The sequence below is a fragment of the Capra hircus genome, chromosome 19, assembly GCF_001704415.2.
Source record: "Capra hircus breed San Clemente chromosome 19, ASM170441v1, whole genome shotgun sequence".
NCBI classification, from domain to species: domain Eukaryota; kingdom Metazoa; phylum Chordata; class Mammalia; order Artiodactyla; family Bovidae; genus Capra; species Capra hircus.
This window is the reverse complement of record NC_030826.1, coordinates 25,217,532-25,234,389: the sequence shown is the minus strand read 5'-3', so window position 1 is coordinate 25,234,389 and position 16,858 is coordinate 25,217,532. Positions and strand designations below refer to the sequence as shown.

The 16,858-nt window shown below is 57.1% G+C and overlaps 2 protein-coding genes across 2 annotated transcripts in view; one reads left to right on the top strand and one right to left on the bottom strand.

The window, feature by feature from the left end:
- Window positions 1,046–5,632, top strand: FAM64A (family with sequence similarity 64 member A). Its single transcript, XM_005693431.3, has 6 exons — window positions 1,046–1,117; window positions 1,643–1,972; window positions 3,065–3,360; window positions 3,853–3,948; window positions 4,568–4,617; window positions 4,985–5,632. The coding sequence occupies exons 2-5, from the start codon at window positions 1,679–1,681 to the stop codon at window positions 4,599–4,601; spliced, it is 720 nt and encodes a 239-aa protein (XP_005693488.1). The 5' UTR covers window positions 1,046–1,117; window positions 1,643–1,678; the 3' UTR covers window positions 4,602–4,617; window positions 4,985–5,632.
- Window positions 5,797–16,858, bottom strand: part of PITPNM3 (PITPNM family member 3) — a 94,842-nt gene continuing 83,780 nt past the window's right edge. Inside the window, exons 15-20 of the mRNA XM_018064454.1 lie at window positions 15,097–15,213; window positions 14,646–14,794; window positions 14,230–14,379; window positions 12,149–12,332; window positions 11,606–11,734; window positions 5,797–9,971 (exon numbers count right to left, since the gene is read on the bottom strand). Coding sequence (XP_017919943.1) covers window positions 9,669–9,971; window positions 11,606–11,734; window positions 12,149–12,332; window positions 14,230–14,379; window positions 14,646–14,794; window positions 15,097–15,213 — 1,032 coding nt within the window. The 3' untranslated portion in view covers window positions 5,797–9,668. The remainder of the gene's footprint in view (window positions 9,972–11,605; window positions 11,735–12,148; window positions 12,333–14,229; window positions 14,380–14,645; window positions 14,795–15,096; window positions 15,214–16,858) is intronic.

Below are 16,858 nucleotides of genomic sequence, written 5' to 3'. Positions count from 1 at the left end.
CTCCAGGGGATCTTCCCAACCCAGAGATCGAACCCATATCTCCCTCCTCTCCTGCATCGACAGGCAGATTCTTTAATCACTGCACCACGACCAGGTGCATAGTAAGTGACTCGTTTGAATCGGTCTCCTCCCATGGGGAGAGTCCCTTTACCAGGGTGTGGGGGAGATGACCCAGAGGTGACGAACAGAGTTAATGACTGACCTTCAAGGGACCCATAAGTTGAAACTCGGGAATGCGGGGGGGGGGGGGGGGGGTGGGGGGGGGGGTGGGGAAGGGTATATGGGGGGAGGGGAGGTTCCAGGTGAGCACGGCGGTGAGGAAACTGAGTAGGGACTACTTTGAGGGAGAAGGGGAGGGGGCTTTCTAAATGGTGAATTTTTTAGCTTGGATGCTAAAGGGAAGGGGGGAGGCACTCAGCTGGATAGAGGGGATGGTCAATGGGACAGGGTTGGGGGTCGTACTTGGAGTGGGGGGGGGATGCACTCAATCTGTCCCCTCTTCCAAGATGGGTTTTCCTGGGGATCCGTGCAGGTGGCAAGTTTGGGGAACTGAAGGGCAGTCTCAGGAAGGCAGAGGGTCACGAGGGAAGTTTGAAACAAAGTTTCCACAGCAACCCAAGGCTCCGAATTCCCAGCCCAGGCTCTTTCTGACAAAACCACTGAGACCTTCAGGCAGGATGGGAGGGACCCTTAGGAGCCGGGGACCCCCGCCTCGCCCCGCCCAGTCAGGCCAGCCAGAACCCTTTATAAGTTAAGGATGGGGTCCAGTGGCCAGAGACCGAGGGTCAGTAGGTGGCGCCGGGGCTGAGCCGGCGCGGGCTACGGATTCTGCAGGAAACTCGGGCGGGACCCGTAGATACAAAGGGTCCTCTACGCCTGGCTCCGTGCCCAGCGGGCCTCCAGAGGATGAATGGGGACGGCTGGGCCAATCCGAGAGCAGGATTCACAGCCGCTGGCGCAGGGGCCAATCGGATCCCTGGCGTGGCCGCGAGGCGGGGACAGAGCCAATCAGCTGTGAGGACAGGACCAGGGGGGCGGATCCGCGCGGTGTTTCAAATCGACTGGATGGGCGAGGAGCAGCTATGCTCGTCTTCTGGTCAGCCTCGGGAGCTGTTGGGTGAGTGCGGGCCGGGGCGTGGTGGGGTTCTGTTCAGAAGGGACGGGAGCAGGTGGGGTGGGGGACCCCTAGTTAGGACGGGCACGGCATGTGGGGCTTCTGGATACAGCCGGATGGACATCGGGGTGTCTGGTCAGCCCACCTCTGCGCATTGGGTCAGGGCGAGCTCGTGAAAGAGTCCCTAGCCCAGCCTGGGCCAAGTGCTGAGGCTCAGCGACGGCCGGCGGGTCCTGACTGCCTCCCTCCCAGCCTGAGGCAGATAACGGAAAGTAGCCTGGGATGAAAAGACAGTTGATTCAGACACTCACAGCAAGGGACGCCTTGCTGGCCGGCCTTGTCCAGACTCTGCCCTCTCCCGGGCCTCACTGACCTCACTTCTAGGAAGAATTCCTCCCCACGGTTGACAAGCGCCCCAGCCCATGGGCCCCAGGACGGGAATCTCTTCCTCTGGTACCCGGTGTCTCACTGGATCCTGGGAGTGGGATGGGGGATACCCTGCTGATCTCCCATTGATCTCCTCCCCAGGGTCTGTGGGAACAGAACAGACTCTTGAACAGTCAGATGGCTTCTCGGTGGCCAGCTGTGGGGGCTTCCCTGCGTCGGAGGTCTCTCCAGAATCAGGAGCGGTTGGAGGAGAGCGAGGCCCTGCAGCCTGTAGCCGGCCACCTGGACACCTCCAGCGGGGCCCTGGGCTCCCTGCGCAGACAGTTCCAGAGGCGGCTGCCCCTGAGAGCAGTCAGCCTCAACCTCGGGGTGGGCCCCTCCTGGAAACGCCTGGAAACCCCAGAGCCAGGGCAGCAGGGCCTCCAGGCTGCAGCTCGCTCAGCTAAGAGCACCTTGGGTGCCATGTCCCAGGTAATGCCAAGTATGGATGTAGGGCTTCCTTGATGCTGATAAATGGCTGCCCCCAAAGATCTCCCAAGAATATAGACTCTGTAAAGACAGGTCCTTGATTTATTACTGTGTCCCCAGCTCTCCAAACAATTCCTGGTACACAGTAGTGCGTGCATGCTAAGTCGCCTCAGTCATGTCTGACTCTTTGTTACCCTATGGACTGTAGGAGCCAGGCTCCTCTGACCATGGGATTCTCTAGGCAAGAATACCGGAGTGGGTTGCCAGGCCCTCCTCCAGGGGACCTTCCCAATCCAGGGATCGAGCCCATGTCTCTTATGTCTTCTGCATTGGCAGGCGGTTTCTTTACCACTAGCGCCATCTGGGAAGCCCATGGCACCCAGTAGATGCTCAACAAATAGCTGAATGAGTGAATGAAAACAGAGTTGTGGAGGAAACAGAACATCATGAGACAAGATGAAAGAGCTATACTGTGATAGGAAGTTGCATGCAAAGGGCTAATGGTGGAGGAACACCAAAAACAAGCTTAGTCGGTGAAGGTGACTGGAGGAGGTGACTCCATGGAATTCGCCCAGGAAAGGGGAGGTATGAGGAGGTATGAGGAGTGTACAAGACAGGTGAACTAGTTCAGACCCAGGGTTAAAGGAGAGCAAGACGCTGAAGAGAACTGGCAGGAACTTAGTCTGGGTATGGCTGGAGGACAGAGAGCAAGGCAGGGCGTGAGAAGGTAGGGCATGTGCCAAACATGTTTAGAATTACTTCACTGTCTCCTGGGGGTAGGTGTGGTCTCCCCCAGGCCTCCCCTTTGAGTCTGGGTCAATCTGTCCAGAAAGAGGGTTTGGATTTAGACCAATGCAGGCTCCATGAGCCAGAGAGGTTATGCTGCCGCCCATGCACTTATCCCTGGGGGCCTGAGCTGGGTCCCTGCTATGGACCTGTGACCTCATGGACTCATCTGCATCCCTCACCTTGAGCCTAAAGGCTTCCTGGGTCTGTAGGACCAGCTGGTGGGCCGAGGGGCTGGGGGATGCCCTGAGAAATCGGGTAGCTCACTCCTGGCTTGTCCACGCTGACTTTTCCATGCACCGGTCACAGAGGATCCAGGAGTCCTGCCAAAGTGGCACCAAGTGGCTGGTGGAAACCCAGGTGAAAGCCAGGAGGAGGAAGAGAGGGGCCCAGAAGGGCAATAGCCCCCCAGCTCGCAGCCTGAGCCAAAGGAGCACCCGGCTATCTGTGGCCACCCCTGCCCACTCAACCCTGGACCCCCGGGAGAAAGAGTACCACCGCCTGTCTGTCCAGATGGGCCCCCATGCCCACCCTTGGCAACGGTCCAGAAGGGAGGCTGCCTTCCAGAGCCCCTACTCCTCGGCAGAGCCCCTCTGCTCCCCTAGGTAAGTGGGGTAGTGCCTGCCCCTCGAATGCTAACTGGGCCCTGGGGGCTACTGAGCACCTTCAGGACACCCTGAGCTGAGCCACATCCATGCTCTGGCTCAGCTCTGCGCCCCACTATGGGGGACCTGGGCAGGTCCTTTTGGGCCTGAGTTTCCCCACCTGCCAAAGGAAGAGGCAAGCTTAACTCTAAGAGTATCCCAGTCACCCAAGCTCCACCAAAAGTTTTTGAAGCCACCTGGCGGGGTCGGGGGGTGGAGGCTCACCTGTTTGCAGGATCATCTATCCTTGACAATGGCCTCAGCTGTTCTCTGCCATCTGCTCCGAGCCTCTCTGACGACACTTCCTAGAGTGGGGGTCTGGGGTGATCAGTTCCCAGCCCACACTGGTCATCTCTGGGGCCTGTACACCAGGTCCCAGTGCTGGGTTAGAATAGGCTCCTGCCACAGGTTTCCAGCTAGTGACTGATATGCACGGCTTTTCCTTCTGTCCAGTGAGTCCGACAGTGACCTGGAGCCCGTGGGGGCAGGAATCCGGCATCTCCAAAAGGTGTCCCAAGAGCTAGATGAGGCCATCGCAGCAGAGGACAGGTGAGCCAGCTTACCGTGCTTCGAAGGACATGGCCAGGAGAGTCCCCTATGAGCCAGGCCACTTTTTCAGGCAGGTCTCTTGTTCAGACTCTGCTGTGTGAGTCTAACCATCTCTCTCCCTCTCTGAGCCTCTGCAACATGCCTTGGTCTCCTCCTTGATCAAATACTTAGGTTGGGGTGGTAGTTAAGGACACACCTGGATGGATGTGGCCCCCTGGGCCTTGGGCCCCAAATGTGTCCATCACATGTGACCGGGTATCTGGTTCCTGAAAGATCCACCCTTCTTCCACCACTCACTCTCCATGGTTCCTCTCCACCGTGCCCATCCTGGAACTGGAGAAAGCCGTGTGGCTGCTGTGAAATGCCTGGCCTGTCTGCTTAGGACCCTGTCCTGGAGCAGCACGTGGGCCTGGAGCTGCCCTAACTGAGGTCATACGTACGTGGCTGTGATAGGCTCTGAGGCGGGGCCCCGCTGGCGCTGACTACATGCCAAGTGGGGCATGTACCCACCACACTGCCAGTTCTGGTCTTGTCTAGCCTGGGTGGGGAGGGTCCCTTAGAGCCTGCAGCACCCAGGACAGATCAGCAGCACCTGTCCCCACTGCTCTCCCATCTCTAGTGGCGACATGACTGTTTCTCTCATCCGAGACTGAGGACAGCGCCCTTCAGGTAATGCCCTCCTACCAAGCCTCTTTCTCAGAGCTTTCTTCTCCCTCCCCCTCCTCCTCCTTCTCCTCTTCCTCCATGAGTTCGTAGGCATATCTGGAACTGAGTCTTTGCTGGAAAAAGATGTAGAGTTGATGGGCCCCACAGAGCCGAAAGCATGCAAATCCTCGGGAGCCAGGACTGTGGCTAACCTCACTGAGCCCATCACTGATGGAGCACACGTGGGGCACCCCCAACAGGCACAACCACTTTCCAGAACCTCATTTGGAGGTGGGGGGCAGTCTCTGGTGTTTCCACTTCCTCTGGGGTGTGAAGGAGCTCTGTCTTGCAGGAAGCAAGCCATAGCTGACCACCATGCCCTCACACTCAGGATCCGCACCTCCCGGGAGTTCCTGGAGGACCCAGGAGCTGGCGATGCCCCTGAGCTGCCACAAACAAGGACCTGACTCACAAAGCCCCAGGTGGGGGCTGCTTGGGGTCCTCTGCTTTCCTGCTTCAGCCACCTCCCAGCCCGCCAGGGACCACCTGCCACAGCCTGCAAGTGACTCAAGGAGATCTCGGAGGGGTGGGGGGAACCATTCATTCTACTTCACTGTGGGGCTTAGGAACTCAACCCACGTGTGAGCTTTACAGTTGCTTTGTTTGTAACAGGAAGTACAGATGGCAGGTAATATTTGAGAGCTTGAGCTATGTATCCAGGAGTGGGGTCTACAAAGAGTCAGACCATATTATCACCAGTGTGGGGGCTCTTGAGAACCCAGATTTAGCCCTACTTCCCACACAAGAACCCCAGAAGGAGGGGTGGGAGAGGTTTCCAGGCCCCAAGATCCTGGGTCCACAGGGACCTAGTCTCATTCTCAGCACAGGGCACTGTGGGCATAGAGGGCACACACTATTCAGTAGTGATTTCTGCCCTTTGTAAATTATTTAAGAAATCTGCTTTGTCATTTTATTAGAAAGAAGCCAGTGTGTGACTTTCCTGGATAACACCGGTTTTTCATGATAAAGACTCTTTCTGTAGCTGGCATCTGTTTGTTGTCCTTGCTACCCCCACACCCCTCTGGGCAATAGGTTCTGGGACCTGACCCATCACCCACCCCAACTCTGAGCCAGCCTGCCCCCAGATCAGGGGGAACACGAGCAACGGGAAAGGTCTCTCGGCTTAGTTCAGAGCAAAGTACGTTTTAAAGGCAAATAAGGTTTTTATTTAAGTGACAACATTTGAGAGTTAAAAACCAGCTCACATCAAAATCAAGACCAGTTGTAAAAATCTTTTTAACTTCATAGTGCTGTTTTTGTCTTGTTAGAAATCTCATATTTTACATTTTCTTTTCTAACGGATTTTGTACAAGGCAGCCATGAGAAATAGAAGAAACCTTTTTCACCACAGAACCATCCACCACAAATAATACTGCGAGTTACACACTTAGGAACAGTCAGACAGACAAGATCAGACGGGCTGCCATCACCGAGTAAACAAACAGAAAAGGACAGCGGGGTCCGAGGGTAGGAGTCCCCACCAGCCAGCTGCCCTACTGTCCCACCCCTCCTTGATGTCACCTGCCTCTCCTTCTGTGCATGAGGGTGGGGGGACAAACTCTTGATTTTTTTTTTTTTTCCCCAATCACCCTGTTGGTTTCTCAGCCAGGAGTCAAGGACCCAGGCCATGCCTCGCTGCTTAGACTGAACCCTACTTGGGATTTTTAAGAAAGTTCCCCCATGCCCAGGGTCGGGGGAAGGGGAGGGGATGTTTCTTTTGGCTAAGCCAAAAGAGAACATGTTTCCAGAGCACTTGGCACCCCAACCCCCCGGGGATTCGGCAGGAAGGTTGGTCATTTAAGGCGGGGTCAAGTTGAGGCTCCACAGGCAAAGCACCCCTCCCGGGCGGAGCTGCACCTGGGCTGGGTGGGTGAGTGTCCCCGCAAAACCGGCACCACCTCGGGACCCATTTCCAAATGCCTCGGGGTCCAGCTTCCATTGAAACATTGGCGCCAGGCTCCAAAGTGGTAAAAGTACAGTTTAAAAACCATGAGATCCAGCCTCCTCTCTTCCCTAGAGCCCACCCCCAGTAATGTCTGGAATACTGGGATTCAAAATTGTTTATTTTCTGTGGCCCAGCACCCAGACTGGAGGGCCATTTATCCAAATGCATGAAAGAGTCCGACTTTTTTTTTTTTCTCTCTCCAATGTATCTGTTGCGGAGCCTAAGAGAGGAGTTGAGATCTTTAGCAAAATGCCATGAGGCTGGAAGAGCAGGCCCTGGCTACAGATGCACCCTGAACCGCCAACAGGGCGAAGGTAGGGGAAGGCAGCAGGCAGGCCATCTATCGGGAGAGCCCCCCAGACTAGGAAGAACAAACATGCCACGCAAGAAACAAGGAGCTTTGGTCAGGCGGGAAGATCTGTTTCCCAGCCCCTGGGAGCAGGCACACCAGGAGCTGGAAGGATTCTCTAGAAAACAGCCAGACTAGGGGTCACAGAACTACTCTGGGAGAGGCAGCGGCAACCCCTCCAGAGAACACAAGTTGGTGCTTTGTTTTTCTCCAACTCAACTGGATGGACAAAAATCAAACAAACCACTAGCAGAGAAAGTGCATATTGGTTACAGAGTTGCCATGAAAGCAGTACTGAAACGAGTCTGATCACGATACAGAACCCCACGCACACACATTTACACACACCAACTGCAGCTCCCCAAACACTGTGTTCAGAACACCTCATTGTACACCTTCCATATCAAGGTGCAAGTCATCAGAGCCCCAAACCGGAGCTCTGGAAAGGAAGGGGTGTGGGCCCTCTGCTGGGGCTCACGTCCCAGCTCTGACCCCCACAACCACAGAACCCTGCTCCCCCACACTCCGAATTCTTCAGGGTCCCAGCCTCTCTTGCTCCCAGGCTGGGGTTCTCAGAAAAAAAAGGGGTACAGGTACTCTAGCTGGGGAAGAAGTATCTCACACTAATTATTTCATCACTTGAGAGTAATACATCAGTGGCTTTTGCAAAAAGAAGATGGAGTTCAGAGAAGCAGACCATGTCTACCTGAGTTTAATTCAGGGTCTATTTTGGAAAGGAGGGGAGAGATTGGCTTTGGGGTGACCATGCCATAGGAGCTGGTGCCCAATGGAGACCCAAGAAGGATGAAATGTTAAAGGAGGGATGGGCCCGTCGTTAACCACCAGAAGGCAGGACCAGAGAAGAAGCTGGGGGAGGTCACCCTTCCCCGACAGACTTGCCAGCAGCTCTGGGTTTGGGTGCAGATGCAGCGCTGGAAGTGGAGCTGGAGAAGACACAGTTCTCGTAGAGCAGGGGTGGGAGCTGGGAGCCCGGCCCCCTCCAGCCCCAGAGGGGCGTCGAGTGTGCCGCGTGATTCACAACAGCAGGGCCAGTTGCCCCCACCAGCAGCCGCCACTGGGGAGGACCCTGGCCACATGGGAGCTGCGAGAGGTAGACAGCAGAAGCAACACTGAGCCAAACAGGTGCCTGCTGGGCATACAGACGTCTGGGCCCTGGGGCAGCCCAGCCCCTGACACAGAGCCCGGCTGAAAGAGCTGGACTAGCCTAGCCCGGAAGGACTCAGAGGCGGCCCGGAGAACACCCCACATGGGCAGGCGTGGGTCTGGGCCAGGAAGCAGGAAAAGTGCAGGAGACCAATGCCCTGGCCAGGGGCTCAGCAGCAGGAAGGCCTGAGGAGAATTTGACGGAACCCCAGGAGAGCCAAGCCCTGCCAACCTCAAGGGACGACCCAAGAGGAGGTTATAGGCAGCAAACCAAGCTGAGTGGCCGGGGGAAGGGCAGAGAACACAACAGTTTGAGCCAAAATTACATGAACCCCCGGAGCTCTGGGACCTCAGCTGTCTGTCTTCCAGGAGCCAAAGGGAGAAATCACTCTGAGCCGAGCTGGGGAGCATGAGCCAGGCCAGGGCCTGCTGGGAGATGTCTCTGTTCCTGGGACGCCAGGTTTGGGCATCAGCGCAAATTAAACATCTCCATGGAGCAGGGACCCCCTCTTCCCAGCAACCCCCGCAGAGGGGCTTCCTTGGAAGTGGTGGGGCAATGGGCCCCCAGAGCCCCTCTCTCAGTCTGCGGGGAGGGTATAGATCACCGGGCACTCTGAAGGGCTCTTAGGCCTGAAAAGCCACAGAGGGCAGAAGTGCAGGACAGCCTAGGAGTCAAAAACGCCCCATGATCTCAGCTGGGGAGACCCCTCCAATTACAGAAGGAAGGCAGGGCCCAGCGAGGGCAAGCAATAGGCTCAAGGGTTCCCAGCCAGCCCAGCGAGGCCAGAGCCCAGGGCCGCAGCCTCACAGTGGAGGGCACCAGGGCAGGACTCCGGGAAGAGGCAGGACTGTCCTCCAGGGCCCCGGGAGAAAGGCGAGGATACGGAGGACAAGAAAGGGGGGACAATAGACAGCGGCAGGAGAACAGACCGTCAGCACCAGACCCCGCCCCCAACCGTGTGTGGACAGACAACTCCAACACAGGATGAACCTACCAGACATCCTCTCACTCCCAGAAAGTGGCCACCTGGCCACAGGCGAGCCAGGCCCAGGATGGTGACCTGGGACATTGCCAGGGGGCAGGCACAAATGCCGCTTGCACCCCCCTCCCCTCACCCCAGCGGGCAACCAAGAAGCTGCACTTGCCAGCGGCTGTTGGTCCCTGATTGGGGGGCGGCTCCCTTTAGGGCCTGCCAACCATCACTGACGAAGCCTCCGGAGCTCAGAGAGATGGTCGACTTTGTCAAACACTTGGGCTCCAGGCCCCCGGGGGTTACACAGACATCCACCCTGACTGGGGCTTGCCTTGCAGGCATAGGGGAGCAGCAGCGACTGCACTGAGACCCCTGGATCTCACCCCTTTGCCGCCCAGGGAGCCTCCCCGCCAAGGCCAGGCAGGGTCCCTCCCGCCTCGCTGGTTGGACACTTTGCTGGACAGACACGGGAGGGAAAAAGCAGGAAACAGCCTGTGTCTGTCGGGGACAAGGCAGCCCCTCCCGTCCCCGCAGGCAGCCCTAGTGGGCCCCCCATCCCCTGCTCTGCTGCACCGCCCGGGCTTCAGGGCACCGACTCGAACTTGGGGGGCCCACGCGCCCAGCTGAGCGCGGGCAGGGGCCGCTCGTGGTCCTTGTCGGACTCGGGCTGGCTCTGGGCCCGCTCGGGCTTGGGGTTGGCGGGCGGGTCGGGCTGCTGAACCGACATGGTCCGGCGCAGGTGGTTGCGCTTCCGCAGGAACTCGGGCTGCGCGTGGAGGCCGAAGCTGCCCTTGCGTAGGATCATGCGCGAGCTGTTCTTTTTGGGGCGCGAGCGGTGGCCGGCCTCCAGCGCTGCCAAGTGCGCCGCGTAGCCCTCGCTCAGGAACTGCAGAGGGGACAGGAGTCAGGTCAGCGGGGGGCGGGCGGTCTCCTCCCCCCGCCCCCACCAGCCCCAACATCGTCCCTTCCCTGGAGCATCCAGCTTCTCCCCGACCCAGGTTGCTCATTACTCTTCGAGGCTCCCTGCCTGGCTTGGCACAACTGAGTGCTTCGGTCTGACCCAAGGGTCACACCTGGGATTTCCTGGGTTCCTGAAGCTCTCTCATCCTTGTCACTTTCACTAAGGTCCCCCAAAGGTAAGTCTCTTCCCTCCTCCAGCTTCTATCCCAGGGAACTTCATTGATGTTTTCCTGGGCCTGCAGAACCTTGCTACTCAAAGTGTGGGCCGTGGACCACCAGCATCAGCAGGAGCTGGACCCTTGACAGGCAGACTGTCAGGCCCCACCCCAGGCCTAGGAATCTGAATCTGCATTTAAACAAGCTCCCCCGGTCATCTGTGTGCAGGTTAGAGTTAAGAAGCCCTGCTCTAACGGTCCCCACTCTGAGGTCCCACCATCTCTACCCTTCTGCCTGATGCTCACTCTCAAGCACCTCCACTCAACATGGTGCAAAGAGATCATTATTACCTTCCCATCAATCACCTGCTTCTCAGTCCCAGTAACGGTACTACCTGCCTGGTTGCCCAGGGCTTCCCAGGTGGCGCTAGTGGTAAAGAACCTGCCTGCCAGTGCAGGAGATGTAAGAGACGGGGGTTCGATCCCTGGGTTGGGAAGATTCCCCTGGAGCAGGGCATAGCAACCCACTCCAGTACTCTTGCCTGGAGAATCCCGTGAACAGAGGAGCCTGGCGGGCTACAGTCCATGGGGTTGCAAAGAGGACTGAAGCAACTTAGCACACACCCACCTGGTCACCCAGGTCAGAAACCAAGGGCCATCCTTGACATTCCATTTCTCCCATCCTGAGACTCTGATCCCTTTGTTACCAAATCCAATCCATCCTGCTTTAGAAGTGCCTCTCAACCCATAGGCCTTCACTGCCCTGCTGCCACCCTGCCGTTGCTTCCCTCCCCTCTCCCCTTCCTCTGATGCGCCCTCCAACCACAGCCTGAGGGATCTCTCTGAATCATGAACCCCCTCCAGAACCATCGAGTCCCAACTTTGGCAAGACACACAGGCCGTCCGCCATGCACCGCTCCAAGCCCTGCTCCGGCTCACTCCCGCATCACCCTCAGCCGAGCCGAGTCACTTGCAGTCAGTTCCCAGAATTTACACTTGCTCTGCCACCTCCTGACCCTTCCTTTTGCTGCTGCCTCTGTCATAAAGGCTCGTCCAAGCTCAGGCCCTTCACGGACAACTCCTTCCAACTTTCAAAAAATCAGCCTTGTCCCTGAGTCAGGCTTGGCTGCTCCTCTTCAGGGCCCACAGTCCTCTGCGCTCCCGTCATTCATCACGGCTGTTGCCGCACTGCAGTGGCACTGTCGGCCAGTCTCTCCATCTCCCCGTCTGGACCAGATGACGGGCCATCCGAGTCCACCTGCACCCCGCACAGGCACCCAGTTGTGTGTTGAATGAATGAATGAGCAAATGAAGAACGAACATATGACGGACTGAACAAACAACGGAATAAACCGCCTTCTCCCCTCTCTGCTTTTACTGGCCCCGCATCCCCACTTCCACCCACCTGGCACTGGGTTTGGTACTTCTTGGTGGGCCGGCCCACAATGAAGATCTGGGAGGGCGGCAGGCCCAGCACGCTGTAGACGGAGATGTCCTTCGTGGAGCCGTAGGCTGCGCTGATTTTGATGAAACACTGAAACACAGGGCAGCTGATGGGGGCGGGGCCAGTGCATCCGCCACGAAGGATTCCCAGATGTGCCCCCGGGGAGCACTGCTGGGGGACCCTTTTTATGCACGCAGACAGACTCCAGGTCACGGGCCCACCTTGCCTCAGGGGCCACCCCCTGCAGTGGCCTCCCCTTCCTAAACCTCACCGTTCTCATCCATCAGTGGAGACGGAGGAGATACACACCTCGCTGGGCAGTAAAAGGACCGATGAGATGCACGTGAATGTGCTTTGCCAACTGGGCATCCGCTTGGACAATCGGAGCATGTGCGGTAAAGGAGGGGCTCCCCCGGGGTTCCCCCGGAGGAGGCGGGGCCGAGGAGGAGGGCGGCGGGGACTCACCCCTCCCCGGTGGAAGCCCCTCCCCTGCCGGACGCCCACCTCCTGCATCAGGTTGCGCAGGAAAATGGCCTTCTGCCGCAGCGGGTCGTGCACCAGCCCATCGGAGAAGAAGATCATGCCCTGTGGGAAGTTGTGCTGGGACAGCCACGACACCACCCGCTGCTTCTGCATGTCCGGCCGCCCCGTGATGTAGAGGATCATGTATCCCAGGTCCTGCCAGTGCCTGGCGAGAGGATATTGCAGGGTCCAGCCCCCACCGAGTGCAAGCCACCCACTGCGCAGCAGCCCACACCCCCTGCTTTCCCCCCCTACCCGCAAGAAGCTGGAGGAGCTGTTCCAGGGCATGGTAGGGGAAAACAAGGGGGACCCAGAAATTCACACCCCGAGTTGAGCCCTGTGAGCCCTATCCATCCCCCCGAGATGGCCACAAGTGCCAACCGCATGCCCACAGCCCAGCTGGTCCCCCTATCCCTGCCCTCTCTGCTTGGGTCCCCTCCTCCCTGATGCCACTGTCATCACTCAAGTGTCTGGAGCCAGAGACAAGCCACTTGGATGTCTCCCTTTCCCTCCGTCTCTCCGCCAGTCAATGAGCCTTTGATTCTACCAGGCAGCATCTTCACTCCACCCTCTCACGTTAACTCCACTCCTAAGCCTCAGCTCAGGCCTATTGAACTGGTCCCCAAGAACTCCCAGGACCGCTGTCGGTCCACTTTTGGCATGCTGATGATTCCGAGTCTTGGAGGACAGTTTCTTGTGCCCATGACTTATTTTCTTCCACTGGACCGTGAGTTTCCTCCAACTAGGAGCTCTTTCTGCATGAGTACCAGAGCATAGAGCCTGGCCCAGAACCAGCCTCGGAAGCCTGGAGGGAGGCCGACAGGAAGGGAGGAACTCAAGTGGTACCTCTCTTGTTTTTCTCTTGGCAAAATCCTTTCGCACCTCTCTCCGCAGTTCAGCAGCCCTGGGAGGTTGTTTCCAGCCACACTTCCCACCCTGTCCTGAACTGGCCTCCAACACCCAACGGCCATGAACTTATCCCTACACATGGTCTGTTCTTCTCTGTCCTTCTCACCTTCTCAGCCTATCAAACTCAGCCCTGTATTTTCTTCCTTTTGCCTTTCTGTTTGTGTTCATCTTTGTACAGTGGCATGGATTGAAATATATAGGCACCTGTCCTTCAAGGGCTGACTCAAATGCCACCTCTCCCAGGAAGCCTGCTCTGCTTTCTCCAATCAGCTATAAAAAGTCCAGTCTCTTGATTGGCACTGTGTGTAAGCTAGTCTCGAAAGAAGGGCCCCCCAGTGAGCCACGTGTCCCGGTAGTCACACCTTTATGTGCTCCCTTCCTCTTCGAAACTGGGCTGATCCTGGGATTAGCTTGGAACTAATAGAACAAGTGTAGTGGAAAAGACTCTGAATCCCAAGGCTGGGTACTAAGAAGGCTTGTAGCTTCCAGCTGGGTATCTGGGAGCCATAGTAGGCCAGTTACCAGCAGGGAAGCCCGTCACCAGGTACCAAGTCTGGCTAGTCTGAGACCACCCAGGCTGGCCACCTGGAGCAGCCAGACGGAGAGAGAAAAAGACAGACCCCAGCCAAGGAACAAGATACATCACCCATCTTGAACATCTTGAACATCCAGCCCTGAGATGACCCCCAGGCCAGACCACAATCTGACTGCCATTTCTGGAGAGGCCCCCTCTGAGGACCTCCCAGCAGGAACCAATCAATCCACGGAATGATGTCAAAGAATAATAAACTACTATCATAAGTCACTAAAAATGGAGCCATTTGCTCCATGGCGATTGGTAATCAGCACATAACAATTTTATCCTGATTGAGATCTGAATGCAAACGACCCGTCCTGATTCACTGCACAGAATGCTCTGACCATGTTAGGATAAACGGAGAGAGGGAGGCAGGGAGGAACAGAAGGCTGGAAGGTGGTGGAGGTTCTCAAGAACCCTCAGTAAATTACTCCTGCAGGTGAAGCTAGGACTCCTGGCTCCCAGCCCAGGGACTAGTGGAATTCCTAGAGGAAACTAGAAAAACACAGCCCACCTCCCACACAGCCACTGCTTCCTTCCCCAGAGGATATGTCCCCTGCAGGAAGGAAGCACTCACCGGACAACGTCCACTGCCCCCGGCCGGACCTTGGGGTCGCTTCCCATGATGGACACGCTGGCCGCAAAGGAGCCGTCGATGCTGAAGACCACGCACTCCATGCCCCGGGGCAGCACTGTGAGGTAGCTCATCGCGCAGGTCTGGTCGCCCCTGAAAGGTGCCCACCAGGGGGTTAGCTGTACACTCAGGGTCAGGTGTCAGCCTGAGGCCAACATCAGAGCTCAATCGGGGCCAGGATGAGAGAGAAGCCGGGTGGCACCTCCTGATGCTAAAGCTGTGACCACATCCATTTTCCTCTCTCCCAGCAGACAGGGATGGGGCCCAAGACAGCATCCCCAGGACCCCATCTTCTGGACAGACCTGAAAGGGCCATGGAATTGGGTGAAACCACCGTGAGAATGTCCCCTGGGTCTGACCTGACGACCATCTTCACGGGGTAGACGCCGACCCCCAGGCGCCGGGGCCGTGGCACGCTGTACGTGATGCGCCCACTGCTGTTGGTGATCTCTGTGTCCAGGTGCACCCAGCGGCCGGAGGACGGCTCTGCCATCACCAGGATGTCCACCTGCAGGAGGCGAGGCAGCCAGGGGACTCGCTGAAAGCCAGGGAGGGGGCTGGACTTGGGAGCTCTCTGCCAAGACCGCAGGGCTCGGGGTCCCTGCTTGATGCTAGTTCCTGGCTCCCACCATCCCTTCTCTTTCCACTGCAGCCACACCGGCTTCTCCAAAGCGCCCAGTCCACCCCTCACTGCCACTCACCCTCCCTGACCTGGGTGAGCATCTCCCACCTCGTGCAGCCAGCCCCTCCCCGCAGCCCTCGGCCCAGGTGCCGTCTGGTACCCAGGAAGGGAGGGCCCAGCTTCTGTACCTTCTCGCCGGTCAGGGCCACCATGTCGAGGGGCCCATACATGAACCTCCCCACCAGGACCTGGGGGCCATCTTCGGCAGCAATCACATCATTGGCCCGGTGGTTGGCAGTGACATTCTGGAAGGACAGAAACCAGCTCAACTTCTGCAAGGGGACTTGACCTTGCTTTTTATTTGCATTGTCCTCAGGATGGGTTGGAGGGATGGTCCCCTGTGAAATCTTGCCTTTCTTCCTTATTAACCCCATTAAAGTTTCCAAGACATGTGGAAAAACAGACCCTTAAAACTTCACATCATCTCCAAGGAGTGCGGCTGCTGCTGCTAAGTCGCTTCAGTCATGTCCAACTCTGTGCGACCGCATAGACGGCAGCCCACCAGGCTCCCCCGTCCCTGGGATTCTCCAGGCAAGAACAGTGGAGTGGGTTGCCATTTCCTTCTCTAGACTCCCACAAATGAGCATCCTCTGCTCTTAACACTCCCCATAGCCTGGAGGTAACAGCCAGTCCTCAGAGCCTGGCATCCTTCTAGAAGGCCAGGCTGGAAACTTCGGGTCACCGTCGCTTCTTCCTTCCACATCACGGCTCATACCCAGCAGCCATTTACCATCCGTCTTCGCTCAGTGGGCGATTTAAATGTGAAGAGTAGAGAGAACAGTGTAGGAAGCCTCGTGCGGCTGGAAACCAGTCACAGCCCTTCTGGCTCCCTTCTTCCTTTGCAGGATCCTCCACCCCACCCCTGCCCCACTCCAGATTATTCTGGAGCAATTCTGGACATCACATCATTTGTTTGTAACTATATCCCAGCATCCCCATCCTTCTTCATGTCTGGTTTCAATTCATTCCGCAGCTCCCAGCCATGACCACCTACCACTCTCCACTTCAAGACCCCAGACCACTGAAGTTTTACAAAACTGCCTACGTCAGTGTTTCTGCCCACACCCCAGGTACCTCTCATGTGGACTCTGCTAGTAGCATCTTAAAGGAGCCCCTTGTTCAAAACACAGCCCCCACGGCAGATTCATTGTCTTTACAAAGCACAGAACTTTTAAGCTCCTGGCATCAGAACTTTGCTGGGAAACCGTTTCAGTCCCCTCTCGCACTGCTGCCCTTTGAAGCCCAGCTGGTTCTTTCAGGTCAGGCTCTGCAGAGAGGCCTCAGGGCCTTCGCTCACATTGATTCCCCATCCCCCCGTCCCTTGACTCTCCACAGCATCCCTGGTCTTCAGTCTCCACATTCCAGCCCATCCGCTATGACCTGACTCAACTTCGTCCTCTCTAAGAAGCACTCAGGCACTCCCCAGACAGTCGGGGACTCTCCAGCAGGTGTCTCTGCTGCTGCTGCTAAGTCGCTTCAGTTGTGTCCGACCCTTCGCAACACGAAGTCATGGACTGCAGCCTACCAGGCGCCTCCATCCATGGGATTTTCCAGGCAAGAGCACTGGAGTGGGCTGCCATTGCCTTGTCCGGACACAGTCTCTACCTTATCTCAATTCCCACGATATTTTAATTCAATAGTTCAACGAATATCTGCGGGTACCTCATCCCCGCTGGTCCCTGGGCTGGGCTCTGGGTATGTAGAGAGGAACCAGTCATGGACCCTGACCTGGAGACACTTAGTCAGGTGAGGAATGCAGGCCCCCTAACAAGAATTCTGATGACAGAAGATTCCATTCATGGAGATAAACACATGGAAAGATGCCAAAAAACGAAATTAAGTACTGACACAAGCCACAGCGTGAATGAACCTTGAAAACATTATGCTCAG

What these genes read in the sequence shown, in the direction of transcription:
- FAM64A (XM_005693431.3), top strand. Translation starts at nt 1,679, where the DNA reads ATGGCTTCTCGGTGGCCAGCTGTGGGGGCTTCCCTGCGTCGGAGGTCT. An exon ending in CCTTGGGTGCCATGTCCCAG is followed by an intron (nt 1,973 to 3,064) that starts GTAATGCCAAGT and finishes CACCGGTCACAG; the next exon opens with AGGATCCAGGAGTCCTGCCA. An exon ending in GAGCCCCTCTGCTCCCCTAG is followed by an intron (nt 3,361 to 3,852) that starts GTAAGTGGGGTA and finishes CCTTCTGTCCAG; the next exon opens with TGAGTCCGACAGTGACCTGG.